The 19,759-nt window shown below is 39.4% G+C and overlaps 1 protein-coding gene across 1 annotated transcript in view; it reads right to left on the reverse strand.

Annotated features, from left to right (window-relative positions):
• SPEF2 (sperm flagellar 2) overlaps window positions 1–19,759 on the reverse strand; it is a 167,447-nt gene that overhangs the window by 22,266 nt on the left and 125,422 nt on the right. Inside the window, 5 exon segments of the mRNA XM_054504500.2 lie at window positions 1,042–1,224; window positions 1,929–2,035; window positions 14,552–14,781; window positions 17,596–17,734; window positions 18,816–18,944. Of these exon segments, the coding sequence (XP_054360475.1) occupies window positions 1,042–1,224; window positions 1,929–2,035; window positions 14,552–14,781; window positions 17,596–17,734; window positions 18,816–18,944 (788 nt within the window).

Genomic DNA, 19,759 nt, shown 5'->3' on the forward strand with positions numbered 1-19,759 from the left:
GGGAACACCGGGGGCTGTCTATACACATGCCATCCATTAATTAAGGACAAAAAGAGAAGCAGGAAGGGATGTGCTCTTTCAATATTGAAATATACACAAGATACAGGCACCTAAAGAGTATTACCCTATTTCAAAATTAGAACCTTATAATCACTTTCATCTTTTGTGTCTACCAGCAATGTGAAAAGATGAGCAATAAGATGATTTCAATTAGTAGACACAAAATAAGTAATTCAGGCCCTCTTAGTTATGGGGTTTCATTCTCCTTCTTTACTCAAACTTCTAAAAAATGAATTGACTTTTATCTTCACTTCCTAGAGACCTATTCACATAATCAATCCTCTGCAATCTGGATTCTGTACTCTACCAAAATTGCTCTGGAAAAGGTCACGTGTTATATGGCCTACCTGCCCAGGCCAATGGCCAGGTATCATGTTATTGAGTTATTCATCACTTTCCACACTTCCTTTGGGTATCTTGTCCACTCATAAATTTAATCACTGCCTACATGATAGTGACTTGCAATCTGTTCTGCATCTGCGGCATGAGATTGGACGCTTCGGTCTGCATTTTTCACAGACATTTCAAACTTAACTTGTCACAAACTATCTCATCATTCACCATGCTCATGACCAAATGGAGAAAAAGCCCTTCCCCTCTCCCTGTGTTCATTTCCCTGGGTAGTACTGTTTTTACTACTCCCAGAGTATTGGGTATTGGGCATTAGATGTATTAAAAGCTCTGCAAGTGATTCTAGTTTATAGCCAAGGTTAAGGACCACTGTGTAGGAGCTAGGAGAAGGACAATGAAGTTGTTGTGACTTCTTTCAGAGCTCTTAGTTCTCCTACCAGCTCTTTCTCCAGACCCTTTCCCTAGGGAAGCTAGACTTCCACCTGGGACTTGGACAGTGTCTGCACTGCCTCTGGGTGCCCAGACATGGACACCTGAGGGGCAGAATGCTGGCCCAAGACCAGTGAATAATACATTTCTTAGGTCAAAAGTACTCCAGTAGTGTTAGTGCCACCAGGCCCTGGTAGCAACCTGCATATACTGCTCGAAAGTGATGGTGCCCAGCTGCTCTTCATCCACGGCCTTGAACCTCTGCAGGGTCTTGAGGAGCTCTTCCTCCATGGGTATGATCCAAGGCATCGAGATTACTAATAGGAATTTCCGCCAGTCCACAAACTCCAAGTTTACTATTAATAAAGATGTTAACTCCTGCAACTAGAAGAAAACAGGAAATGCCATTGGAATGTTCATATGACTCTACCTTGAAACTCTCTCAGTTCATGTTTCTTCATGAGACATTCAGATGAAGGAAGGACAGGTTTATATTGGCGAAGAGAGTCAGTTCTCAGGTTTGTTCCCTCTGGTTCTACCAACCAATCCACATCAGACAGAACTTAGACACTGTTTCACTTTTTGCTTCCTTCACATTTGGGTTTTTTGTTTACTGTTACACAACAAATTTACACATGTGACTCTGGTCACTTTACCTTTTCAACAGAGTGAGGATAAAGATTCTAGAAATGGCTGTGCAAGGGCTCTGCAGCCTGTAGGGATATACTATAACCATTTGGTTTTCTGGTACATTCTTAAGGGACAGATTACATTGAAAAGCAAGAACTGCCAGAATCATCTCCTGTTACTAGTCAGGATCACTCCCTCCAGAAGTAACAGATACAAACTCACAGGCTGAGCCTCCTGGGCTCTATAATTTTCATTCACTGTCAGCATCATCATTCATTCTTTCAATGCTGGACACACACAAAGGGTATTTTACATTCAAGCTCATTTGTTCTTCAATCAGCTTTAATGATTGCCCCCTGAATGTCAGACATGGCAAGTACTGATGATTTAAAACTATTGACTTAATAAAATAAGAAGAATTCTCAGAGTTTTGACACCCAAACAAAATGGAAGCTTACTTCGGGTTGAGTGAGGTGCATCCAACTACCAGGTAAGTTGTTTGTTCCAAGGTTTAGGGTTACCAGATCCAGCAGGATGTCAGTAAATGCTTTATGTCCTATTATGCCTACGGTAAAATCAAAAATATTTTTCCAATTATGTTATGTAACAGGGACTTTGTTTCTTTTGCTAAAAGAGAACAAAAAATGGATATTTGTATAATCACTTTATTCATATTATTTAAAACTGTAGCCTTTAGAGAACAGAAGACATTTGAAAACATAAGAATCATAATCAAGTTTCCTGAGGCACTCTCATTATTGTGTCTCAGCTAAGTTAAAATGTCTTTTTTGGCCAGGTAATAAATCATTTCAGATTGGGCAAAATACTGAGAATTTATACTTTAATTTGGAATCTTCCTTTGACTTTTTGCTCAGAGTAGAATTAGTAGAATTAAAAAAAAAAAACAACTGTAAGTTTTCCTATATGCAGTAGAGGACAACAGTAAAATATTTTGGTGAGTATGGGATAAAGGTGTTTCAAATGCACACAAATCACCACTGTTATCAAGGTAACACATTTATCCTCATTTTGTACTTGGCTCAGAAGAGATTATTTTTTTGTTTTGTTTTTGTAAATGCAGGGAGACTTGAACTGTTAAGTTACTGGATTGGAAGTGATAATTTAATTATCCAATTGGCTCAATATTCCAAAGTATTTCATAAAAGATCACTAACCTTTTAAGTGCTTTGCTTTTATACATTAATCTATTTTTACCTTGTCCAAAAGAGAAGTCTGTTTTGTCTGTCTCTCATTTCAAATTGCATGCGCATGCATTAAAAAAAGAAATAGGAAAACAAAATAAATGAATCTGCTTAAAAAATGTCTGTCTAACCCTTCTGACAGAAGTACCTTCTAGAGTCAGGAGAGACTCCTACATGTATTTGGGTCTTTCAGGTCCAGAGTATAGAGCTATCTTCCTTGTTTAGAAATAAAAAGAGTAGAAATAGAAACAGATGTAGCATCTCAAATTTTTCTTTTTACATATGAATTTTTGGCATTTATAAAAGTCCAATGTGAACCTTAACATTTCTTATAACCTTTAAGAAAATGCACGAATCCTTTTAAAATGTCAGTGGTTCAAACTCAGCCTCTTGATAAAATACACAAACCAAATACACAATTTTGAGATCTGGAAGTTAATTTTTTGGGTGGCAAGTGCAGAATCTTTCTTCCTTTGATATGCCTGACCATCCAACAGGTCATTCAGAAATAAATTCTCTATCCTTTTTGATCAAAGCTGAGTATCCAATTTTATAGAGATGAGAAACATTTTCCCAGGGAGTGGAATGTTCAGTAAGATGAGCTTTATTTTCAGTAAAAACCACGTTGGATTTTAGACAAGTTAGAAATAATCACTCATGTTCCTCAAGATGAAGCCATAAATAAAATCTATTTTATGAATCCATGAAGAAGCTCAAAGTATTTAAAAATTCTGGTAGAGATGCAATATGTTTCCACTGTCTTTAATAGCTATGGTGCAAGCAAAGTGTTGTAAGACAATACTTCCAGCTTACGTAGCAATTATCTGGTGACCTTAATGTGAAATGTGAAAACTTTTTAATATTTGACCTGGTCACCTACGTGGCCAAGGCATATGGCAATATGACCTTCACATAAAATATGATAACATAAACAGAGAAACTTAGAAATCTTATTCATGGATCCCCCCCCCCCAAAATACCTCTCTTTCAGTTTGGCCCTAAGTTAGTTATTTAATGCAGGTGTCATTTACAATTATCCAGGAAAGATGTTAATTGTATGCCAGGCCCAAGGAAACTCAGACCATAATCATAGTCTAGTCACCTTTAGCAGTAACTCTGCAAGAGATGACATCAAAATAACACCATTGCTTAGAAGTATCACCTCCATCTAAAGAACGTGAAAGAATGTGTGGATGTAGAAGTAGACTTAGGTACAGGAAGGGGCGCCTGGGTGGCTCAGTTGGTGGCTCAAGTCGACTCTTGATTTCAGCTCAGGTCGTGATCTCAGGGTCCTGGGATCGAGCCCCGCATTGGATTCCACATTCAGTGGGGAGTCTGTGTCAGGATACTCTCCTTCTCCTCCTTCCCCCCACCCTGCTTCCCGGCTTGCTCCCTCATGTGCATGCACTCTCGCTCTCAAATAAATAAATAAATAAATCTTCTTCTTTTTTTTTTTTAAAGAAAAGTACAGGGTATTTTTGCTTTGTCTGAAAAATGCCAAATGCCTTCTGTGTTTGATGTGAAGACTGGTTACTATTTTACTTCTAAATTTCAGATTAAAAAGATTTTGTTTTTGTTTTGATCAATGACAAAGTCAACATTTGTCATATTACTATTCACTTTCATAAGGGCTTTCTGAGTTTGATGAACAAGCAGAATTAGGTTTCGTGTCACCAGTGGAAGACAGTGTTCTTGTATTCCATAAATGGATAGCTTTCCGAGGGTCAAAATTATTAATGTCTGGAGAATTCAACTGGATTATCGGAAGGTCCATCATACTTTCAGCCTTGATCTTGGCATGCATTTGTGACTTGGCGCGTTTCATTTGACTAAAGCCACGTTCTGCCTCTGTGGAACTTGCAGGGAGGGTCAGCACTAGGTCCACTAATGTCAGGATATTTGGATACTTGTGTAAGTAAACAGAATTCACAAAATCCCAGGTCAATTTGCGGATGTTCTGAAATCTAAGGGGTGGGAGGAGAATGAAAAATGTAAAAGATTGAGACTCCCAAGTTTCATTCAAATATTTATAAATACCAACTTTGCTTACCTAGCATATATCTCTAATTTCAACATGCTCCATTCAGTGTCTACTTCCTCGATCTCCACATTGGCAGCTTCCAGTACTAGTTCATAATGGGCAATCAGTATAGATACCTCTTTTTCTCCAAATTCTGCCATTGATATACAAGAGAAAAAGTCAAGATATGAAAGAAACCTACAGAGGATCAAAGAACAGTAGGTTTGGAGGTAGTGCATATAGGGTACCTCGGTTTATCTTTGCGGGCCACAGTTTAAAGCTCCCAATCATGGTAGCCTTCACCACATCCTGGCTGGCATCTCTGAAGTAGCCTTGCAGCCTCTTGATAAGATGTGTTAAGACTGTGTTTCTTACATCAGAAATGTCTCCCTCTCCTTCCAGGCAGTTACCATGAAAGTGCGTGACAGAATCCACCCAACGTTCTTTTGGTCCTGGTCTGGGAGGAAAAAAAAAATCCCCCAAGTAAACAATTAAATGAAAAGGCACCTGGCAAATAATGTCCCCAGTCATACTATCTAAGTTTGACATTTGACATTCCCCAATTCCTCACTTTGTTTGATATATTCTGAGCACTTCCAGTGTTGACTCTAACACGGCAAATACGTCAGCAATGGAAGAATTTCTGTTCTGATTAACACGGGAAAGAATGCTAAGTACATTATTGACATCCACTAAGAAATGGATGAATTTAACAATGTCTGCTTGGAGAAGGAACACTAGGAGTTCCTTGGCTTTCTGATGACTGGTGTTTTCATCTGCCTGTAACATAGATCGGGAATAAAATACCAGTTTATTGTTCTTAAAATTATTATTTCAAATTGCTCCATAAAGATATTCTCTGCCACTCTGGAAAACTAGAACAGTATGGTATGTCACAATTACTTACCGAAAGCAATTGCTGGACTATTGCAGGATATCCCTTGAGAAAGTTCTGGAGGGCTGCCTGTAATTCCTGAAGCCACCTCCTGCCCCTTCTTGAGAAGGCATCACAGGCCGAAGGTGAAGGCTTTTGAAAGCAGTCATCAGAGAACTCCTGAGAAGAGGGGAACTGTGGTAGAAGTGGTAAACGCTGTGAAGAAGGTTTCTGACATCATTGTACAGGGGAACGCTCTGGAACACTGCCTTGTAAGATAGTTCAAGATGATGTGCAAAGCAGTACACAGTCAGCACACATGGCTGGATTTCTCTTAAAAGCAGAGCCACCCCATTGTTTTCTCCCTCTGGGCCCAGGACACCATCACTTCGAAAACCAACCAGTTTCTTTGCCCAGTCTTGGTTCAATAGCTTAAGTTGAAGATTTCTTTCTAGAGTTTTCTCAATGGCATTTCTTATTGCCAAAGGATCCTTCTTGTCTACTGTCTGTACCCCAACAATTTGGCAATGCACTTTTCCTGCACGTGCAAACTGCACATAGACAAGTTCAGCTTCCTCGGTTGAACTGTCTGTGATTCCATCACTGAGGACAGAGAAAAATTTACTTTGTTCTAGTTTCTCTCTTAGATTCCTCCGTTCTACTTCAGGGATAAAATACGTAAAGGTTCTTGCTGATTTGTTAGTTCTGAATACTGGGCCAATATCAATCCCCTTCATATCATCCAACTTGCACATCCAGATAAAGTCTTTGAGGGGACGTCCCGTCTTGGCGATAGCATGGCATGATCTGAATAAGTTCTCTATTCTCCCAGGGGTGATTTTGCTCATGGTTGTCACCATGAGCTCTGTGGTGGTGCGGTTCACTGGAGAACCACTCGTTGCTTCCTTTAATGAAGCCTTGGCGTGAGCCTCACTAAGATGATGTGCGTTGAGAAATTCTGTCCTAAAGTTGTCAGTGCCGTAAAAAAACTCACTTGATTTCCCCTTGACTTCACTCCATGTTTACGACACAGGCCACAGAACATAAGATTTAGTATCTCATCATATATAAGCCAAGGGTATTTTTTTAGGCAGATTTTCAAAAATTGATTGTTCCTCCTTGGAAGGTAATGGTCAAGCTTCTGTGGCCTTTTCTGCTTTTCAGTGATTTGGTTCAGATCATCTGGAAGATCCCTGCCTTTAAAATAACTCCACATTGTTATTTTCGGTAATCACCAACATCTACCCTCAGTTTTGCTTACTCTCTGCCCCTAACACATGCTCATTACTTCTGGAAAAAATTACAGTGAGTGCTTACAAGTAGTACGTCAGCCATTCTGGTTAGTGTTTTAAGTGGCTTATACCATTGAATCCTCATAATCCATCATCCCTATTTTATAGTTGAGAAAATGGACCAATTACCTGTCACTTTATGGATAAAAACAACTAGGACACAGAGAGGTTAGTTTGTTGGATGTCACAGTGCTCATAAGTGGTGGAGTTGGGGATCACTAGCAGGTGGTCCGACTCCACAGCCCCCATGCTTACCTACTTCACTATTACAGGTTTCTCATAAGGGCAAAGGGTGCTATGTTCTTCTTCACTCTAGAATCTGGTTCTTATGCATAAGAGGGACATTGCTTTTTGCTGACATTTGCTTCCTGTGGTGAGAAGGAAGAGTAACAGGACACGCACACAGCACAGTCTAGAAGATTTGCCTTGGCCATCTCTTCCTTCCCGCCACAGGCCCGCCTTCTGTGGCAGGACCAGAGCCAACCTGTTCATTTACAGAAAGGGCTTGAGGCTTTGAGATCCATCCTACGTGATTTCAAGGAGCTGTGCCTCATGCCTCATCTTTTTCTCTTCCCTAAAGATCTAATTTCTGAAACCTACTTGTTAGAGTGTGGAATATATATGTATTCATCTGGACAGAAGGACAGAAAAATTTTAATTACACAAAGCAACGTCCTAAAATACAGTTTCTCTCTGAAGGCAGGCAGCCTGGACCACATATTTATTTCCCTCCTTCGACTTCTGTGACCCTACTGATCATTAGATTATATTGTCCTATTTTATAGTTTAATGAAAAAGTGAAATATGTGTTTGTGTGATATTATACTAAATTAACTCATGTCGACATACAAGCTGGCGTTTCATTCTGTTTCACTGCTTTCCTGTCCTAGGCTGACTGACAGCCAGATTTTAAACTCTTCTGACAGAACCACACTTACTTCCTCTGTGTTCCATAAGGCCTAGGTGAGCAGTGCTAAGCACTTGGCAGATGTCTAAGAAAATCAACATTCCCAACTGATTTTCATGATCTCATATCTCTTAACATCTTTTACTTGGAAACCTTTGACATTAGTCAATCTGCTGCTGCCTTTCTTACCCGATTTGCATCTAACTTCTTTTTTTTTTTTTTTTTAAGATTTTATTTATTTGACAGAGAGAGAGAGAGACACCGAGAGAGGGAACACAAGCAGGGGGAGTGGGAGAGGGAGAAGCAGGCTTCCCGTGGAGCAGGGAGCCCGATGCGGGGCTCTATCCCAGGACCCTGGGATCATGACCTGAGCCGAAGGCAGACGCTTAACAACTGAGCCACCCAGGTGCCCCTGCATCTAACTTCTATTTTGCCTTTTAATCAGTTTTTTTTTTTTTTTTTTTTGCCATTGTTACTGTTAAAACAGAGCGCTGTTTTGTTTTTTTTCCTCCCAAGTCCTAAATATTACTGTTTTTGCTTAAAGTGAACCTCCTTGTGACTGATACCTCCTGCCTTCATTTTGGGCCCTACACGTGGGGTCGTCGGTCTCCCACACTAGGCCTTTGGCACCAGGCCCGTGACTGCTTGCCACACATCAGTGCTGGTGAGCACAGGAATGAATATATGAGAAAAGAAGTCTCTTGTTATGGAAGGGAAGGACTTTAACTCTCACTACTGATTTAGCTAGCTTTTATGTTTTTAGCTTTATGAACAGATTCTCCAGAAGGTGTTATCTTGAATTCTGAGCATGTACTTTCATTTGCTTAATGTAAATTCTCTGGCTTCATGAGAATGTGTTTCCTCCTGAAGAAGCAGCTGAAACTCTGCCCACAGTTTTAACAGGTCCAAAGGCTTCTAGATTTACTACTGCATTTCCGTGATCTGAATCTATGTAGCGGAAGGAGTTCACCCACTGAGAGAACCACAGGACATACTGGGGCCTTACTCCTTTTTGCAGTAATCCCTAGATTTTGCCACATGGAGACATATTCCTGTTAAAAACATCAATCCTTCTTTAGCGTACCTTTTCTAAGAAATATTTCTATGTTTTTGATTTGTATAAAGTCAGACTAATTTAAGCAGGTTTCAGATTACAACAGGGGGCTTACCTCCCTGCAAATATATAGTATCATATTTCTACAATTTTCTCAGAGACACTAGCTTAGAAAGATCCACAGAACTTTCCAATGGTTTCCCCCCACCCCTGTGCCCTTAATCCTGTCTCTCAGTTGGTCGAGACTCTCCAGAGACACAGAGCAGCATCTGCTGAGCTCTCAGTCTCTTCCTCCCTGTAATCCACACATCACATCATTTGGCTCTAAAGGCCTTTGATAATCCTTTCCTGCGTGTCCTTTGCAAGCCACTTTGAGACTTTACAATCTGACCGCAAGGTCTTTGTGGTCCTCATCTCATGCCTCCTGCCCCAGCTGGTCTGTTTGCTGTTCCTTGAATAAATATATCATGCAACTTCAAAATCTCCATGGGTACTCTATTTTCCCCTTTGTCTGCTTTCCCCTGCTTTTCTTCCTGGAAGGGTCCACTGAAAATTCTCCTCTGGGTTAACCCCTATGCTGACCCACATAGGCAGCAATAACTACTTCCTCCTTTGAATTCTTGCAAAAACCATGTAGCCGAATGATCTGGCTTAGTCACCACAGACAAGAGTTCTGTTTGTGCCTTCTGTCTCTGAGACCAATCACTGAACCTAAGGGTCTCTAAAAGAGGTTCAGAGGAGGGGCCTCTTGTGAGTTTTTAGAACAATTTCATAGCCTTGAACAACTAAATGCTGCCTCTCTTGAAGAAGGAGTGAGGATGCAGAATTTGCTGGACTCTGTTCTCTCTGGATAGCCTCTCAGCTGAAGCCAAAATAGCCATGAACCAAATCTCTACAGGCATTACATGGAATACTGATGGGTTTACAAAGAAAAGGAGTTCTTTTGGTTTAAGTGGGGACTGAGGAACATTGCTAAAGTGTTCTAGTTTCAACAGACTCCAAATTGCTTCCACTGGAAAAAGTCTGTCTTCCTGATGTGCTTGGCACTTGATGTTTAGAGACAAGATGTTCCTACCAAGAGCTTAATGCACTACACAAAATAAGTGTTTTTGTTTGGACTGTTTTTGGTTCCTTGGGGAGCCACATACCTTATGGTTTAATTCTATCAGGTGGTATAATTTTTTTTTTTCCAGAAATGTTCCAGGGTAATGCTGTAGATGCCTGTTGTGGTATGTGACCTTCAGCATACCGAGCTAACATTTTGGGTAATAATTGGAATAGTTTGTATTACTATTGTATAATGTTACATATTATATAATATGATATTACTACAATTATATAATTAAATGACAATGGCTTATATTACACTAGATTGCACATTCTATGTGCCAGACACTTCCTAAACACTTCACATAAATTAATTACTTTAATACTCATAGCAACTCCATTGAAATACCCCATTGTCCAGATGAGAAAATTGAGACAGAGAGAGGCTAAGTAACTTTCCCAAGATCATACTACAATCATTTGATGAAAGGTGGATTTGAAAAGAACTGTCTGATTCCTTCTTACCCATGGCTGGGTCTTCTTACTCAGCCAGCCATGAGTAAGAAGTCAATCAACATGGAAATGCTAGCATGGGGCCTGACATATGGAGCCAGACACCATGCCAATATTGGCTATTGTTATAATTCAGAAGATGTTCTCTAAATCTCCCTCTGTGCTGGGAGTACTGTCATGGGAATGATTCCTGGGACAGTCAATGAAAGAATGTCTTGCTGATTTACTGGCTGCTCCTAAGATTCTCAAGTATGGATCTTTGCTGGGTGGCAAGAAAAATACTAGCGTGATAAATTGTTTCATTGCATTTTGCATGATCTTGTATGATCATCATGCATAAGGTCATTTTTCTTTTCTGGCATATTTGCAATGACCATATCAACAAACGGTATTTTATTTCTCATGACTACCTTTACCAAAGGAGATTTAGAATCATTACAAGTGGCAGGTTTTGACCAGGAGAGGAGTGTTGAATATAAGCATTATGGTATATAATGCATTTTCAATTTTCCATTATCTTTAGTAAGAACTATTTTAATGTAGACTTTTATTTTTAAAGCGGGGTAGCTAATATTCAGCAGAAAACTCCTTAAGCTTTAGTTTTATCTGTTTACATCCTGATACTAGTTACTCACAAGTATTTAAAGTCACTAGGTTTACTTAAAGATAATCCATTTCACTCAATAATTTTATTTATGTAGCATAATTAAAAGTTACCAAAGAACTTCATGATATTATCATTCCTTATAAATTTGCTAAAAACATCTTCCTGTGGACCTAGTCATATGACCATGTGCAAACATGTATGCTTCTTTCCTAGAGAAAAATCCATCTGTTTATCATAGTTTACCATATTTTAGCAAGCATGAAAATTGCATCTTAGATACCATAGGTTACACTGGGATATATGAAATAGTTTACCGTAATGCTCATATTTCTTGGCTTAAAAATAACAGCAATTTTCAAGTTCAAGGAAGAAGTTCTGTAGGATCACACATTTAGAAAGTGCCACTTTCAGCCAGTTGCTCCATACTTTCAAAACTGATCACTTCAACTAAGGTTGTCTTTTAAAATTCTACAGTTCTAAGATAAATACAGTGGAAGGTACCATAAAAGATTATTTTCCAATTCTTGGGAAGAATATGACAAAAGACTTCACTTAAAAGATGGATGGCTGTGTATCATTTAAGGCAGGGAACAACAATCATGGAGCTGAGGAAGAAAGACTAAAGTCAGAGGATCTTTGCGGGGCTAAGGGAGTCAGGGAGAAAGAGTGAGTGGTAATTTCTGGACTTCCTCAGGGAGACGCAATGTCAACATTTGCAGCCTGACTTCAAAGAAGTCATCATGGAACTGTGACTCTGGGATGCAGAAAATGGAATGATCATTATTTTGCCTTCCTTTTATAACATTGGCAAGAATAATAACAATGAACATTACTTTTATTGATAGACTACCTGATACTGTGCTAAGGTTTTACATGTACTTAAAAAGCAACATATATATATGTGTGTGTGTGTGTGTGTGCATGCACATGTGTGTGTGTGTATTCAAATAGCATATTTGAGCTAATAATAAAGAATTTAAACTGGTTGCTCATAGACCAGAAGTCATTTTGAACCATTAAGACCCCCAAATCCCACAGTTTTGTATAGCCTTATAAATTGTGCAGTAATTACCATGGTTATTCTTGAATCTGAGTTAATTCTCCAGCTTGGGTGGATGGTGGTGGTTCCTCAGACAGAGAAGGCCTCCCCATGTGTTTGCCTGCAGTTCGTGCAGTTGGGGAAGGAGAATCAAAGCTGTCTCCCGACCTTTCCCTGAACGTCCACACCCATGTCTCTTATCTGCACCTTGGCCAGTGGCTGTTCTCCAATTTGAAATATCCCCTGTATCCCTGCCATCAAATCTCTCTTCTTCCAAATACTTCCTCTGAGATACTATCCCACCAAACTCCTTGACTGACCTCATTGCTCACTGATCCTCTTTTGCTCTGCATTCCTGAGCACTTTTAGAAAGTTCATACTCTGGTCCAGAAAGAACCTAAATAGAAGTTTATATTTTCTTCTTCCTTGCTTGTCTTTTCAAATTACACTCTAAGTCCACCAGGCAAGTGGTTTTCCTTTCACATCTACTTTTTAAAAAAATATACAATTACCTCCCTCCTTGCCCCTCCCTCCTTCCCCTTTCCCCCCTTTCCTTCCTCTTTCTACCATACTTTGAGAGCTGTTGCATTCATTCTACCATATTCAGAAAACAGATAAATGTATCAGTTGACATATTTTAGTCCCAAGGGTTTCTAGAGTTAATCTTCTAAGACATACGCATGCCAACTTACAGCTGCTATTTGTTGTTTTTAAACTTTTAGTTGAGGGGCGCCTGGGTGGCTCAGTTGGTTGAGCAACTGCCTTCAGCTCAGGTCATAATCCTGGAGTCCCGGGATCGAGTCCCACATCGGGCTCCCTGCTCGGTGGGGAGCCTGCTTCTCCCTCTGACCCTCCCCCATCTCGTGCTCTCTCTCTGTCTCATTCTCTCTCTCAAATAAATAAATAAAATCTTAAAAAAAAAACAAAACTTTTAGTTGAAATGCAGGCTCTGGTTTGGATCCAAGAACGTATTATGGTTATCATCATGAATACAAAAGTCCCTTTTCAAAGGGATTATGAGTGCTTGATAATTTTCAAAATCCACTTCCACCTACTCAAATGCCCCCAAATGCTTTTAATTTTGACCTGCTAATTGGATGATTTCCTTCCCATCACCCTAGTGTAGAATTAAATCAAAGCATATTTCATATTCAGAATCTTTATTCATGTATCTTTTTGTTTTATATGTAAAAAATAGGGTGGATAAAACGAAGAGCAAAAGCAACTCTCGAGAAGGAAATATGTAATAAGAGGGTCTTGTGAAACCCACACAATGGGGCAGAGAATGGAATTGAAATTTGCCTGACTGCCAGATGGAAGGGATTTCACAGGCAGGCTTTATAAAACTGCCATTTTTTTGTACCTGCTGATGGCCGCGTTTCCTTCCTGCCCAAATACTGCCAACCAGAGTTGGTGTCCATCTATAGCTGTCAGGTACTGGAGATGGAGACCACTCATGCTAATTAGATGAGCTGACATGTGCCAGGGTAGGGGGTCACCCAGGGGCCCATGGTTACACCTGTTTCATCCGCTGGGCTTAGCAAAGAGGAGTTCAGACTCAGAGTAAAAGAATGCCCTTTTGACTAATGAGATTTGATGGGGGTTTTGAGAAATATTTGACTTTTAAAAAACAAATGAATATAATCACTATGAAAGTGGAATTGTGTTAGTGCTAGACTAAAGTCAGTTGGAAGATAAAATAAACCTGATTATGAGAGGTGACTTAATTCAGTGAGAAGGGGCAAAAGCCTTGAATCTGAAGAGACCTGGATGACCTATGACCATAGTAAAAACTGCTCTGTGACAGAGTCCAGACCAATAAAATGGAGATGAGATGATAGTCCTACATGACCTGTCTGAATTACTTGTGCTATCAATTGATGGAATTCATTGAAGAATATCTGGAAGTAGAAAGAGACTGAATTAAAAAAAAAAAAAAAAAGCCTGTGCACATGCTACAGAGCCATAATGATAACATGTGAAGGAAGTAAAGAATTCATGTGCATAAAATATGATGTACACATACATGTGAACACATTCATCAGTTAAGCAAATATTTTGTTGACAGATTCTCTGGTTCTATTCTTAGTCTGTGAAGCACTGAAGGGAAATTCTCTACTCCCTGGTCTCCCTCCGCAGACTAGTGGGGGAGACAGAAACACAAACTCATCATCTCAATTCAAACCTTAGACTGGACGTGTGTGTGGAGGCTGTCTCTCTCAAATGCCAGACAGAGTCAGACTCAAGTTTACCAACTTTCTGACCAGGGGCAGGGACAGGCCGAAGAGGAGAGTTACCAGGAACGAGGATCACCACACTGCCGAAGGATTAGTCACTGTTTTCCTCCTGTTTGTTTCATTCAGATCTATGTTGTATGAAGCAAAAGTGTGATAAACTGGAATAGAGTGAGGGCTTGTTTTGGTGACCCGCAGTCCCAGGGGGCTGATTTTACTCATGAGTAAGTGACTGCTACCCTGATTAGTCTTAACCTTTTTTGTGCTTTTTCACCATGATTATTTTTCTTACCTTTAGGTGCGGTATCTAAGAACTGATCTCGAAGACTATCAAGCTGTTCAATGGTCAGGGTGCCATTTTCTTCCTTTTCTACAGGTGGGGGGCGTACTGGGGGAGGGGGGTCTGGAAAGACTTTCATATCGCCATTACTGAAGAAATCTTCTTGGCTTAAATAAAGTTCATTCTGAATTTTTGTAGATGTTTCAATGTGATAGCGAGCCACCTCGGTTAATTTTTCCACACTGAAAATGGAAAAACGAATAAGGTTATCTCCACTAAATACTACTGGGTTAACAGTGTTTGCTTACTACACAGAGTCTATACATTGTACAACTAAGGTAGACAATTCAATCTGCATGTTTACAATTTCCAATTCTCTTCAAACCCACTTTGTGAAAAGGCAGAGTATAAATAAATAAGTGTAGATTGGAAATAAGATATATGCTCATTATAGAGCTCATGGTCACATCTTTATATGAAGCTGAACAAAAAGGGACTTCAAAGATGGTTTTATTAATATTAGAACATATTTTACTGTGTAAGTAAGATGACTGAGAAACAAACAGGGTTTTAGAGGGGAGGGGTGTGGGGGATGGGTTAGCCCGGTGATGGGTGTTAAGGAGGGCACGTATTGCATGGAGCACTGGGTGTTATGTGAAAACAATGAATCATGGAACACTACATCAAAACCTAATGATGTACTGTATGGTGACTAACATAATAAAATTAAATTAAATTAAAAAAAAAAGATTGTGTCAAGAGATACATTTCATTCTAAGTATGCACCGGAAGAAAGTTATATGGCAGAAAAATCTGTAAAATACAACTGTTAGAATGACACATTTATTTGGAATCAGGAAAAATTGTTAAGTTGATCAAATATGATTATGGATTTCTAGAAGAGTGGCTTTTCTCTAAATTTAGATCAAGGAGTTTGATGTTATTTAAGACACAATTGTCAGAATGGACTCTAATAATATAAACCCATTGAAATTGCTTTCTATTTTTACAAATAATAATTCCTAGTTAAATCATGTAGTATAAGCAGTAATAGGTGCAGTGGAAAGAACACTGGAAGCTGAGCTCTCATTCCAGAACACTCCATAGCCGTGGGTCCTTGGGAACTTATTTAAGCTCCCTGAATTTCCTTATCTTTGCATGGAGCCAGTGACACATTACACCATACCTTTTGATTATTAATGTGAAATCACACAGGGCATGGATTTAACCTATACTGGGGATTATAGCTATGGCTCTAATTAAAGGCCACTTCAAAAGCCAGAGAAGTTTTATACACAAATAAATGCAATATTACTGTATTACAGGAAGGATTGTGTTTACAGTTTGCAATAAAGATTGTACATGATGGAAAAATCCATTTTTAATCTGCTTTTATGTAACCCAGCAACATAATATAAAATATATACTGAAAAATTTTAAAAATAGGATTAGTTGCTTTCTTTGAAAAGACAACCCTAGAATTCAACTCCAGCATGCTGTACTGGTGAGTGCCCACAAAGCGTGTATTATCTAATTAGTTTATGCCTCCTGGTGTGTGTGTGCTGGGCGCAGAGGAGAAGGCACTGGAGAGCAACTAAGTTTGCAGCCTTGAGTGAGGATGGCCTCCCACTGCAGACCAAGACTGAGCCATAACCAGGATCTCAAAATGGGTGTGCTCCACCTAGTGGAGGTTACCAGGCCTACCCTTCTCAGGAATGAAAGAGATTAAAAAAATGCCAGGGGAATGAAAAGCAAGATTTGAAGTTCCAAGGGATCTGATAGCTCTCTCTATATTTTCCTTTTATCACCAGAGAGCTTTTACAATAACTAAAACAGAAAGCATAGCTGAACAATCCTAGTTTTAACTTCTTGTTAAAGTTATTCAGGGGTCAGATATATACACATAATATAAATCTGAGAAATTGGGGTACATCTGATAAAAATAAGAAGCATTTACCCTTGATGGCCACATGGATGGGAGCTGTGAATTCTATGAATTAAGAAGATACGTTTTCATTTGTAAGGGGCAGGCCGAGAACAGAACTGAACATCACTGCTCTATGATGGTAATGAGTAACAGACTTTGCTATCCAGCAGTAAAATTATGTTAAGCCTTACTGCAGGAAGGTTACCAGGCTGAGGGGTGTGTGTGTGTGTGTGTGTGTGTGTGTTATTATATAGCACAACAGGTATTAAAAAAACTAGGCTGAAGATTTTACAACAGAACTTTCATTATGAGACAAGGATTATAGAAAACAAACCATAACAACTATCTTTCCGATAGCAGTTGTTTCTGAGAATACCCGCCATTTGTATTCTATGTAGGTAGCAACTTCTAAATTTTCAGTAAATGTTTATTCCAAACTGTAGTGTTCACAGAATCTAGATCTAGTAGAATCCTCTGAAGTAGCCTGGTTGCCTTGTTTCCTTTTTTAGATGAAGCCCATGGGGGCCCCCAAGTGATTAGGCAGGCTGCTCATTTGTGCACAATGAGGGAATCCCCATCTCTTGGAACATCATGGCTCCTGACTCTCACTTGAAGGCTATTTCTGCTTTGCTGAGCTGCTTTTTAGGGGAGAATTAAGAGAATGAGACTTTCTGCCCCTCACTAGAGATGAGAAGTCTGAAAAACCTTTGGAACCCAAGAGCAAAGTCGAACTGGGTATTACCCTTACAAGGGAATCAGCCTCACTGGTAAAACATTGCAGTGACTGACTTCTCAGTCTCTCATTAATCAGCCCTGACTAAAAAGTCTGGCATTAGAAAGATATGAAACATTATCTTCTGAAAAATATTTAAAAATTACCTATAATCATACCTTGTAAACTAAGGTCCTCATTGAGCAGGGTAAAAACCAAACTCAGAAATGATATGCAAAACTGGACATTGCAACAGGACAGTTTGATACATGACTTATTGTTTGAGAAGAACCCATACAAATGCATTTGTGATTCCCTAAAAGGTCAAAATTTCTATTTGTAAATGCCTAAAAATCTGCCAATTTTGGCCACCAGGAATTAAAAAATACATTTTGGAAAAGCCATGCTGTACATTACCTGGCCATTTCATTCAAGTACCTCTCACCAAGCCACTTTTCCAAGAGTTTATATACATCGACCACCTTTGTTAAGAAATCTTCAAGAAAAGCCAATGCTTTTGTCTTTATCAGTTCAAGCCGGAACTGTGTGGCTATCTCTATTTAAGAAGAAAATTAAGGATTATATATACATGCATTTTCTAACCTACTGAATTCAATTTTAAACCAATCATGCTTCAGTTTGTGAAGATGTAGGTGGACATTTAATTTACGAGTATAGGTAATACCTGATCTATGTTACTGAGAAAAAAAAAGTGTAATGCATGGTAGGGTCATTTGGCAATTTATGTAAGCCAAAAGTATTATAAACTGAGCTTTACATTTACTGCACTTTATAGTAATATATTCTTTGATAAATTGGAGTGGGAAAACACAAATAAATAAAAAGGGGAAGGTACAAAGTCTCTTGATGATCTCCCTACTTTAGAATCTCGGGATGGCAATGCCATTGTATTTTCTTAGCACTGGTAAAACTAGGGTAAATCCTCTGTATCCCAGGGCCTATTGCTGCCCATGGCACACTCTAAGGTCTGTGGATTTTACTTCTGAAATAGTTTTTCCATGTTTCTTCTTTGCTTATTCCACTGGCCTAATTTGTTCATTTTCCCAATTTTTTTTCAAAGTCCATTTTGAGTTGCATTATAAGACAAGTGGAAGGGCCAGGAGAATATATCTTATAAAACCATTGCTACCTATAGAAAAGGAGGCTCTTGAGCATTATCGATCCATGACTGCCTCTTCTATGGTCTCTGTTCCCAAGAACTCACTTTCAGGGCCTGTTAACCTCAGTTAGGATTTATTTTCCTAATGAGAGGCCTAAATTATTCTTAACATATAAAACCACCTACGTACACGGCCTTAAGCCTTCTTTCAACTTGTAAAAATCACACAGACTCTAACATATTCTTTCTGTGTCTATTCTCTGAGATTAATTATTGCTGGTGTTCTCCTAATCCCTTCCCAAATTTTCTTTGTCTCTTTTTGAGATCCCGGCAGACAGTTATAGAACAGCTGAATCTAGCCCTCATGTGGTCCTATGAAAACAACCAACTAAATGCTGTACTTTTCAATCATTTTGCTTTGTGTTCTCCTAGACACAACTTGAGGCAGTCACAGGCTGTTTGCCTACTGGACTGTTTTCCACTGAAAAGAATCATCTCAGTTCTTCCCAAATGCTACCTTCAAATTGCAGGGCAGCAAGGTGTTCTTCCTTGATTCTGAGCATCAGTTCTTTTCTCTTTTCCATTTGGGCAATCTCCTCTGCTGTCCCTGTCACAGGCGCAGCCTCTGCCATTGGCGGTGATTTGCCTGGAAGCACAGTGGAACTCGGGGAGGAGCGAGTGGGCATGCAAGGGGACACACAGCTCCTTGGACAAAATGAGGACCAAGCGAAACATGCGGGTCTATAGCAAAACTCTTGCGATTTGGAAAGGACCAACCTGAGTCCTGACTGTGAGTGGGAAATATGGATCTTTCCTTAAGAATTCTCCATGTGTTATCTAGGCTATACACATACAAAAATGCCCCTTTTGTGTAGCATCAGGGGAAAATGAGGTGTGCAGCGAGGGCAGACCTGGTTATAGACTCCAAGGAAGGTGCAATGCAGAGTTTGGGGACGGGAATTAGCAAACTGCAACACACCACGGATGCCATTAGCCAGCTGCAGAAGAACTGTTCCATCAGAGGTCCTAGTGTTAGCCAAGTGTATCCCACATCCTCATGAAGAAAAGAGCAGGGGACCAACATCCAGAAGATATGGCTGAAATGTGGCTCAGGGTCAAGAATCTGCAATCTACTGAATCTTTTCAGTAGTACTTAACTGCAAGTACTTCAATGATTACCATAAGAGATTTAGAAAATAAGAATTTGTCAGCATTTTTCTGACAATCTACCCTTGAGAAATGGCAGTGTGATTCTAACTGCAGGCTCTGTTCACGTAATTCTACTTAGTGCAATAAAGCCGTCTTGAAGGTCTGACCGCAGGCGTTCAAGTCATGTGAAGAAGACATAATTGTAAATAAAGAAACTGTAATAAAATGTAATTGCAATAGTAGGTGGATGTATGAATTACAGCTGAAAGGGAGCTTAGTCTCGTTGGATTTCTGTTTTATCATCTGTAAAAT

Source organism: Mirounga angustirostris, unplaced genomic scaffold (assembly GCF_029215605.1).
Source record: "Mirounga angustirostris isolate CCGP_5_RB_7025 unplaced genomic scaffold, mMirAng1.0.hap1 SCAF_7, whole genome shotgun sequence".
In the NCBI taxonomy this organism is placed as follows: domain Eukaryota; kingdom Metazoa; phylum Chordata; class Mammalia; order Carnivora; family Phocidae; genus Mirounga; species Mirounga angustirostris.